The 11,294-nt window shown below is 33.2% G+C and overlaps 1 protein-coding gene across 1 annotated transcript; it reads left to right on the forward strand.

The window, feature by feature from the left end:
* Positions 1 to 1,273: 1,273 nt before the first annotated feature.
* Positions 1,274 to 2,321, forward strand: LOC127880536 (uncharacterized). The gene is made up of 3 exons (XM_052427852.1): positions 1,274 to 1,343; positions 1,812 to 1,977; positions 2,160 to 2,321. The coding sequence occupies exons 1-3, from the start codon at positions 1,300 to 1,302 to the stop codon at positions 2,295 to 2,297; spliced, it is 348 nt and encodes a 115-aa protein (XP_052283812.1). The 5' UTR covers positions 1,274 to 1,299; the 3' UTR covers positions 2,298 to 2,321.
* The last annotated feature ends 8,973 nt before the right edge of the window (positions 2,322 to 11,294 follow it).

Below are 11,294 nucleotides of genomic sequence, written 5' to 3' on the forward strand. Positions count from 1 at the left end.
CAGTACATGACGATTTGATCGTCACACGATTTTGGCACAAACTAGAGTAACGTTCAGTGCACTCTGCATTCCATCCATTAAATGCGTATCATTTGAAACCGTCCAATACTTACTGGGCATTTTTCTGCAACGGAACAATGTTCTGTGCAGGAAATAAAAAAAATGTATTCCGCGAAAGTTCAAAAGCATAACTGGTAACAAGGTCAAAATATCGAATAAAAAGCGAACATTCGTCCATTTTCATTCCCGATATTGTATGGAACCTAAAATATGCACTTTATGATATTGTCATTTCTTGTAAAGCTGCTGTTGATTCAATTGATTTTGATATAAATTGAATTAAGCGCCCTGTAAGAATTTTGGAAACAGAAACCTTACTTTATAATACTAAAGGTAATGTCCTTACATAATATATTTCAGATATTCCAAATTGGCTTTTATGGATGTTCGGTGCTATAGCTGGTCTTCTTATCCTCCTTCTACTTGCGTGTGTTTTTGCCTGGTGCCTTCAATGCTTTGGGTATACATAGCGCATTTTACCTAGTGTATAGTGTCAATGGTAACGGTTAACGCTATATGTGATAACATTAACGCTTCTATAAGGTGAATTTAATGATCCTTATGGTCGGATGTATATATCAATATTAAAAAGCAAACAAATAAATGATATTATTTTATGCTTTCCGGTGGTTTACAGATAAATATCAGTGAAATAAAACTGGTAATTCACTGTTTTAAACAGTGAAAAATAACAGTGTAAAATATCGATATTTTTCACTGTTTTACTGTGAAATGACGTCATTTTTTCGACAAAATGACGTCATAAATCCAGCGAAATTATCCAGTTAACTCTTTTTCAATGTAAAGTTACGGTGAAAAAGTATAAAATAAAAATAAAATTGGTTGGATTCGATGGATATCGATTTTAATTCATTCGTGATCATAAAAAATACATATTTTCACTCGTGGCTGCGCCACTCGTGAAAATATTATTTATTATGATCACTCGTGAAATAAAATCGATATTCCATCGAATCCAACAAATATCCTCTATAAAATATTTAACCAACGATAGTTCACCGGTTAATAGCGATCAACTATTCTACCGCAGTTTTTGTTCAAATAAAAAAGGCAGAATCTTACAGCACAATCATTAGTTCATGTGTGATAGCAAATTCAATCATACCCCCCCCCCCCCCCCCCCCCCAAAAAAAAAAAAAAAAAATAAAAAAATAAAAAAAAAATAAATAAAATAATTGTATTTGCAGATGTTTTGGACGGGGTTCATTGTTCGGAGAAATGAACCTTCGTGGCTCGCCGTGTTTGTGTTGTAGGCAAAAGAGGTAAAAATTACATTAATATTAGACAAATCAATAGCATATATTACAAACACTTTACGTACCTCAAAGTCAGGAAGCGCTTTGTATGGATTCATAGCGTTATTAAATGAGAAAATAAAGCTCTTTTAAAATATTATGTGTAACTGATTGAAAAAAAATAAGTGCTTGAAATTCACAGGTAATAAACAGTAGAGCAATTACAGACACAACATGATTAACGTGTTTACGTCCAAATGGGTATAACACTGAAAAATGTTGTGTTCATGAGGCTCATTGCATCATATAAGAGTGTCAATAACCATATCAATGAGCCTAACTTGTAATTCCATAATGATTGCTCTCTCCCGTCATGCAAGATTCAATAATGCGTTGGTAGAACACACTGGTAGAAATGTGATTAATATATTGTATTAGCATGTAGCATTCTTTTGGCAGAAAACTGAATATTTGCATTGAGCCTTATGTTTTTAGCTACGACACAGCTCGCCGGAGTTGTTCGACGGTTCCACGCAAGTACGAGTACGATGAAGACGGTCGGCGGTATCACCTTGACGACAATGGCATGGCGTGCTACTACGATCACAAGAACAAATCACATGGCAAATCTGTGCCTTATGGGATAGACGGTTCATCAGAGGTATTACAGTTGTTTGTTTTAAATGTTTATATTTTAGACTTCTAGACCTTTGACCATTAAACATAAACAAGTTAAAGGCACCTCACATGGCAATACATAGGACTTTTTTTTTAATAATCATAACGCTTTTAATACGATTGGGCAAACATAAATAGGTTTAAACTTAATGGATTTTTTTTCAGGCCTCAACTCCACGACCAACATTCGTACAAGCTGTAAACGAGGTGATCGTAGAGAGGCGAACTCAGCCCGCAAAAGAAATCCTTGCCTGGAAACCGCACAGCAACTCCGTTCGAAACATCAACACCAGTACGAAGTAGCAACTGGGAATGATATTTTTGTATCGAGCTTTTAGAGCATTCTCAGAAAAAACGACAGCTGAAACACTTTTTTGTAGATAACAAAATACTAAAAAATAATTTATTAGCGTCGGCATAAAATTTCTTGGTTACAGTATATTAGTTCGAGGGCATTTAGATTAGAGGAATTCAGGGGGGGGGGCGTTTCAACAAACATCGTTCGACAAATTTTGAATACAATACATATTTTAAAGAAACATAATTTTATTGAATCTAAATTGATTTTGCGCAAGTGGTATAACCAAATAAACGCTGATGTTTTCTTTTTATACCTATCGCATCGTTGTATACCAATGTATATATCATAAGAATAGCCTTCCTCATATCATAAAATATAAATAGGTCAACTCAAAACCACATCGAAAGACACATTTTCAGTGATAAGATTCCAAAGAATGCCTGTGTATCTTTTTGAATAGCGACATAAATCCTTCCTTTTTCGTAAAATCCAAAACAGGATTACAATTTTGGCAAACAGAAGATACGATGTTTCAGTAACCTCGAAACGCCATGTAAATAAGGGTTCAAGCAAAGTGATGTGATATCTCACTTACCGAATGAGTTAGGTTTAATCTTGGTTTACAATAAGTAAATAACAAGGGCCACTTAAGCCACTTTAAAACGATGTTTTTCCCATCTTCATTAAACGATCTAGATATTTTAACTCATAATTGATACGCGAACTGACATTTCTTTATCTACCGTTGGAGGGGACGTAACCAGAAGAATATAATTATATATTGTAAGGTCGAGTATTCGGACAGTTCTGCACCTACTAGCATGGCGTCAATTGTTATGTTCTAAGTATACATATTCGTATTGTGCATTGGAATCAGTTTTTGTCCTTCTTTGAAGTTGTATTATTGTGCTTGAAATATCAGACTTGTTGTTAATAGTTACATTTAATTTACAAAATGAACATTAATATCTGTTAACTTTATATATGTGTGTGTTTTGCCGTTTCATGCAAGCATTTCAATGAAAGCTGTATAAACAAGACTTTAAACGCATATTTGAAGAGATTAAGTGCAAATTATCTTATTGATGTATCAACTGAATTTATATTATGGCATACATGCTGACGATGAATTTATGAATAAGAGTATCTTTCATTACTTATTTTTTTATTTTAGGAATCAAACTGTACCATAATTGTTTCCTTTACGAAAATTACATTATTATTATTATTATTATTATTATTATTATTATTATTATATAATAATTATTATTATTATTATTATTATTATTATTATTATTATTCATTTGTTTATTTGTTTATTTGTAATTATATTTTAGACTCAAATATGTATATGAGTATTGAGTATTACATAAATGAATGAATTTACACATAATTTATATCCAGAATTTGTTCGGGCGTAACCGATTGTTCTCATTAAACCAAAAATAGATAGCCTTAAAAGTGATATGTGACTTTTGCCCTTAAATTGTGCCCGCAACAAATACACTTTATGGCAAATCATTAAAAGCGATGCATTCTTTGTTCAACCTAACGAAAGATATGAACGTACCCATAAATATCATGTTTAATTTATTTGACGCATATGGTTCATCCATTTTAAACTATAACTGCGAAGTTTGGGGATCCATCAAAGCGGAAAATATTGAACGCGTTCACCGTAAATTTTGTAAAAGACTATTGAACGTAAAAATGTCAACAAATTCACTATCGCTATATGCCGAAGTTGGTCGATTTCCCTTGCATATCGACAGATATGTCAGGATGGTTAAATATTTTTTGAAATTACATACTGTGAAACAGGGAAATTGTATTCTTAAACAAGTTGTAGTTTTACAAAGATTACAAATTGAACGTAAAAATAATGCTAACAATTGGTCATCGAAAATACGGGACATTCTTAACCAAACCGGTTTCACCGATGTATGGCTATTCCCCGAATCTGTTAACAATGATCACTTTATCCCGTTATTCAAAAACAGATTACGAGACCAGTATATGTAAAGTAAGCAATGTAAACAAAGAGGCCCGTCTGATGATCTTGACCTGGACACATCACTTAGTGGTTTGCTTAGTCAGGTTAATTCTGTGTTATATGAAAGTGATACAGGCCTTAGACAATCGGTGGATACATGTGAGGTATTTGTTAGTGGCGGTGAAAGTGACGTTCGTAACAAAATGGCGAGCGCTGGGGTTCAACCCTGCATCAACGCACTGACAGAGACTATTCAACTACTCGTCCAGCGGGTTTGTTCAATGGAGAAGAAACTAGACTGTATCCAATCGCTGGAGAAAAAGATGACGGACTTCGAAAAGGAAATAAGGAAGGTATGGGTCGCAATCGAAGACCGGGCTAATGCCACTGAAGAGCGGGTAATCCGTTTAGAAGATAGGGTAGAGTTGGTCGATATGGGTTCTACCCTGATGTCAACCCGGGTCAGCGAGCTGGAAAGGCAACGAGACAAACTGCATGAGGAGGTGATATACCTCCAATCGCAGTCAATGAGGAATAACCTTATATTTACGAACATTCCAGAAGACAATTCGACCGGAAATGAGTCCGCAGAAGTGTCAGAACAGAAACTGAGGGACCACCTGAAGTCAGCCCTGAAGCTCTCAACAGAAAAGGTGGATGCAATCCGGTTTGATCGAGTGCATCGGTCACCTGGCCACCCGATTTCCGGAAAAACAAGAAACATCGTGGCGAAATTCACATTTTTCCAGAAACGAGAACTAGTGAGAAAGGAGTGGAAGCAGCTGAAGGGTACGAGATACTCAATGTTCGAACAATTCCCGAAGGCGGTAGCGGACAAGCGCCGGAAACTTGTAAATTTAATGAAGGACGCTAGAAACAAGGGGAAACGTGCCTGGCTGGTTTATGACACTCTGTACGTGGACGGCCAACCGGTCAGGGAGTAGGGGGACGTTAAGGGTGAGCTGTCGATTCTCTCATGGAACATTCATGGACTGTCTAAGGAAAAAGAACAATCTAATGAATTTGTAAATATTATTGCTAATTCCGACATTTGCTTTCTTTATGAATCCTGGACCAACTGTAAAAGTAAAATTTCCTTAAATGGTTACATTTCACACAATTTTTATAGAAGTTTCAAAATCGTAAAGCAAGAAGAAATAGTGGAGGTATTATTTTGTTGTATAAAGATAATTTAAAAGATGGCATCAAAATTGTTAAAAATCACCATGACACCATTATTTGGATTAAATTAGATCACCTGTTTTTTAATACTGTTGAAGATGTGTATTTGTGCGGGGCATATATTTGGGGAGAGGAATCGCCGGCCAATAATTTTGTTAACATTGATTTATTTGATACTATTCAACATGATATTTCTGTATTTAATTCACTTGGGTGTGTAATTATATGTAGCGATTTAAACAGTAGAGTTGGTACAAAATGTGATTTTATTCCTTATGATTATGTAAATAATTCATTTGACGACCCTGACTATGTCCCTGATTGTACCCCCGTACGGGCCTCGGCCGATAATGTTCATAATAGTCATGGTGTTAAATTGATAGATCTTTGCAAATCTTCGTCTTTACGTATTGTTAATGGTCGAATTTTTAATACAAGTAATTACACGTTTTGCTCGAATAACGGTTGTTCTGTTATAGACTATCTTTTAATGAATGAACGCCACTTTTCACTTATCAATGATTTTACTATTGAACCATTTAATGAATGGAGTGACCACGCACCGTTGCGTTTTTCATTATTATGCCCAAAACCTGCTCAGAAAGATAATCCACAGTGCGAAATCAAATACAAATGGAATGAGGCAAACGCGGAGCGCTTTCGTATAGGCATTATAGGATTTTTACCGCGTTTTAACAATATTACCCAAAATATCGATATCTCTTGCAGGGAATCTATAAATAAAACTGTTGAAGAGTTTTCTGAAACTATTAGGGCCGTGGCTAATCCGTTGTTTTCTAAGTGCTTTCTTTTCAATAACAAACTTTTTTTCTCAAAGGATACTGTTCTAAAACACGCAGATTGGTTTAATGAAGAATGTCATTCTGCGCGAGAATCATATATGCAAGCACTACGCATTTTCAATTCGGATCAAAATAGCGCAAATAGGGTACTCCTAATAGAACGTAAATCATCTTACAAGAAAATCGTAAGAAAATGTAAAAATGCCAGTTACAAACAAAAAATGAAAGAAATTGAAGATCTAAAAAGATGTAAACCCAAAGAATTCTGGAAATATTTTAAAAGTAAGCAAAAACCAGACTATGCTGGTATTTCTATTGATGCATTTAAAGAACACTTTGCCAATCTGAGTAATGATTTATCTAACTGCTACAACGAAGACGCGGAATATTTTTGTACACATCATGATTTTAATAATTTATCCACATGTAATACTGAATTTGACCAGCCTATTACCGTAAGTGAAATACACAGTGCAGTTAAATCGCTCAAGCGTAACAAAGCTCCTGGCAATGATCAATTATTAAACGAGTATTTCGTGGAATGTATTGATATCCTTGCTAGTCATTTATGTGATCTTTTTAACGGTATTTTAAATTCAGGTTACTACCCAGAAAGCTGGATGGAAGGCTTGATAATTCCGTTACATAAAAAAGGCCACAAAGATGATGTTAATAATTATCGTGGTATTACTCTCGTTAGTTGCCTGTCTAAGCTATTTACCACAGTCTTCAATAAACGTATAGAAAATTTCTGCTCGGACAATAACAGTATTTCGGATGCGCAATTCGGATTTCGTAAAAGGCGTTCAACAGTAGACCCTATTTTTATTTTACATTCACTTGTCCAAAAATATCTTAATCAAAATACGAGGCTCTATGTAATATACGTGGACATGATGAAATGCTTTGATTCTATTTATAGAAATGCACTGTGGTTAAAAATGTACAAAACTGGTATCGATGGAAAACTACTTAGAATTGTTAAAGACATGTACCAAAAAATTAAATCTTGTGTTAAATTATGCTCTTCCTATTCTGAATACTTTAATTACGCTATTGGTTTACGCCAAGGAGAAGTTATGTCACCTCTATTATTTTCATTATTTGTTGAAGATTTAGAGCTTTATTTGCAGTACAATATTGATGCAGGCTTAAGTATTGATGATTTAATTGTGGTTTTGTTGTTGTTTGCTGATGATATGGCTATTATAGGTAAAACTCCTGATGAAACTCAGAAACATTTAGATCTTTTGTATTCATATTGCTGTACGTGGGGTCTAACTGTAAATATAACAAAAACGAAAATAATGGTCTTTCGAAAACGTGGGGCGCTATTAACAAACGAAAAATGGACCTATAATAGCCAGCCAATTGAAGTTGTTGATGATTTTAACTACCTAGGTACTGTATTTAATTACATTGGAAACTTTTGTAAAAACATTGAACATCTCAATGGAAAGGCGTTAAAAGCTTTAAATGTTCTAGTTTGCAAATGCAACGACTTTTACCTTTCGCCAAAAATATTTTGCCAACTATTCGATGCATTTGTTACACCCATACTTAACTATTCTTGTGAAGTTTGGGGTTATACCAAATCAAAGGAAATAGAAAGAATTCACCTTAAATTTTGTAAACAACTATTAAGAGTAAACAGCAATACGTGTTCTGCTGCAGTCTATGGTGAGCTGGGCAGATATCCACTCTATATCCATAGATACATTAGAATAATTAAATATTGGTTTAATATCAAAGACAGTGATAATATTATATTAAATGTTGTTTATAACGAGGCTCTCAAAGATTGTATTAACGGGAAAAGAAATTGGGTAACAAATGTAAAACATCTCCTAAATGATTATGGGTTCGCATACGTGTTCGAAAATTATCAGTATATTAACAAAAACGCTTTCTTGGCTGAATTTAAATGCCGAGTCATAGATTGTTTTAAACAAGATTGGTTACACTCGCTTGAAAGTCCTGTTTTAATGTTGTACAAAGAATTTAAATTAACGTTTGAATATGAAAAATACCTAGATGTTTTACCTAAAAGTCTCAGATTTTACTTCTGTAGATTACGAATGTCTAGTCACCCACTAAGAATCCAAACGGGTAGATTTAGTACTAATCGAATTGCTAGGGAAGAAAGATATTGCATTTGTTGTAGCTCACGTGATATAGAGGACGAATATCATTTTATTTTAATATGCCCTTGTTATAACGATATCAGGAAAAAATACATAAAACCTTATTTTTTCAAGCGACCATCAGTGTATAAATTTCTAAGCCTTATGAGACTGTGTAAAAAAGAAGAAGCTATTAAATTATCTGTTTTTGTTAAAGAAGCACTGTTGATCAGAAAGTCCATATTGAATATTGTTCAGAATACAAATACAACCAACTGAGTGCCAATATCCGCCGGTTCTATTGTATGTTTGTTTGTGCAATAATTTGTTAAATGGTATGTATATAATATTTTATATCAAATCTGCACAAATACTTCTAATATAATAAGCATAATGCTCAATACCTATGTATAGCTTTATGTTATTTATTTTTTAGAAACTCTATTGTTAACATTTATTGTACGGAACTAAAAATGTATCTCTATAAATGTGTTACAGACATGTTTCATTATACATGTTGCTGCCTTATATAGCCAGTGCAATATATGTTGGCTATTTCCTTCTATTAAATAGCATAACAGCGCAAATTAAATACTTAAAATGACTAATTTGTATTTAGTCCCTTTTCATATATGTTAACAGCATAATAGCTGATTGCCACCCTTTCGCATATTTTTTGTTGTAAAATGTAGTCACTGTTTTTGAGGTATTCCCACTACTGCCATGTATTATGTTTATATATGTTCATTACTAAATTCTGTATTATCACTTACTTTTCACATGACCTATTGATATATCTATTATAGTATGGTTAACACTGACGATGTACTATGTACAAGTCGTAATAAATATTCTGTTCTGTTCTGTTCTATATTACCAACTGGGATGTCAGTGTGACGTCGCGTAGCTCAATGATCCTTTATAAGGAACTCAAACCGGTTTTTGAAAGATCATTTGATATTGTTGACAACAAAAAACATAGGAACATTATTGCAAAATTACGTTTGTCCTCTCACAAATTATCCATAGAAACGGGCAGACACCAGAATATTGACAGAGATTAACGCAAATGTATATTATGTAACCTTAATGACATCGAGGATGAATTTCACTTTGTTCTTAAATGTCCTTATTATAATGATGTTAGGAATGCATTAATTCCGAACTAGAATCCGGCCAAATATGTTCAAGTTTATTAAACTACTTAATAGCTCAAACAAAACTGTATTAAGAAAGCTAGCCATGTATTGTTTAACATGCTTTAAAATAAGAGAAAATGTCATATATATGTAGTGTTAAATACAAATACATTTTTACAAAAAATAAGGTCAGAAATATGTAATTATACCTATATTTGTAAACCTATATGCATAACAATGTGTGACCACTGTGTATTAAACCCATCCATGTACCATTCTCACGAAATATGTTCACGAACTATGTTTATTACGTGTTTATTTAGATTATTTATTCTTTAAAATGATGTGTGTTTTTGTGTGTACTTCAACGCATGCTGTTATTTATATGTATGTTAATGACGATGAGCTTCACATGCTTAAGTAAAAAATAAACTATTCTGTTCTGTTCTGTTCTGTTCTGTTCCTTAAATTAAACTCTTTAAATTTGCGAAAGAAATGCAAATAAAGAAGAACATTTCGGAAAATATCGTCTATGATTATGGTAGCTATAAATACATAAAATTAAATACGTCAATCGCACATTATTAATACACAGACTGAAGACGAAGTTTATCCTGCCATTGATTTCAACACTGACTGCAAAATGTGATTTATAACTTGAACCATTATAAAAGTGTCAATGTCGTTTTAGTTTACACCTCATACGAACAGCACGAACTGTAAAATTTCTGCTGTGAAACCCGACCATATTTGTATGCCACACACTCATGAAGTGCGCAATAAAAATACGAGCACAAAATAATGTAAAACTACAACGCCAACATGGATAAACGTTACGACATTTACAAAAATGGCCTCACGAAACCCATGCTAATCCTTCTAAGCTGTTATGGACAAACGATGACTTCGTAACACCTTGCATGCAGTTAAGCATATTTATTAATGCTCTTGCTAATTAAAACTGTGTGTGGTCATCAATCATTAAATCTTCCAGGCCAAGTATCGTATATTTTTGTACTTATTTATTTGTTCTTGCGCCAGTGCACAAGATGAAAGTACTTTCTATAGCACGCCATTGTTTCTTCAACTGTGTTGAGCTTTTAATATTACGATTATTCTGTTTGTGTGTGCATGTTAATCAATAACATAGCATGTATTATTATGTGCATATATGTTTTGATGTTTCCAAACTATGTTTTGTACAGTTTATTCATCAAGTCCCAACTAATGCTTAAAATATGCAAATTGGCGAAAAATAAACAACATGAATAAAGATCTAATAACATGCCCGACCGCCGATTATTGATTAAAGTCAGAATTTGTGTAAACGTGACCAGAATTTTTTTAATGCGTTAATGTATAAATTATAACAAGATATTCGTTTTGTGATTTTCTACTTCAAGTGTGAGTAATTGATACCTAGGTACTTTAGAATTTGCATGCAGTAAACAGACAGATTGTCACATATTAAAGTTTTACACTGAACTGTAAAAATATCTATTAGATAAAATATGTATTGGATATAAAGCGCGTTATATCTAATCTTTTACATCAATAAAGTTCTTAGTTAACTTATTAACATGTTAAATGCATTTAAAACAAATACAAAATTAAATTATTAACTTTTTTTAAATTAAATTTTTATTATGTGAGCGTCGTCAAACCCACAAAATGTATCTTGTTAGTTTAAACGAAATACGGACGGATCCTTTAGTAAAGAAACGTGGAGAAATAATTTAAAAAAAGAAACATCCAAAAT

The sequence above is a fragment of the Dreissena polymorpha genome, chromosome 5 (assembly GCF_020536995.1).
Source record: "Dreissena polymorpha isolate Duluth1 chromosome 5, UMN_Dpol_1.0, whole genome shotgun sequence".
NCBI lineage: Eukaryota > Metazoa > Mollusca > Bivalvia > Myida > Dreissenidae > Dreissena > Dreissena polymorpha.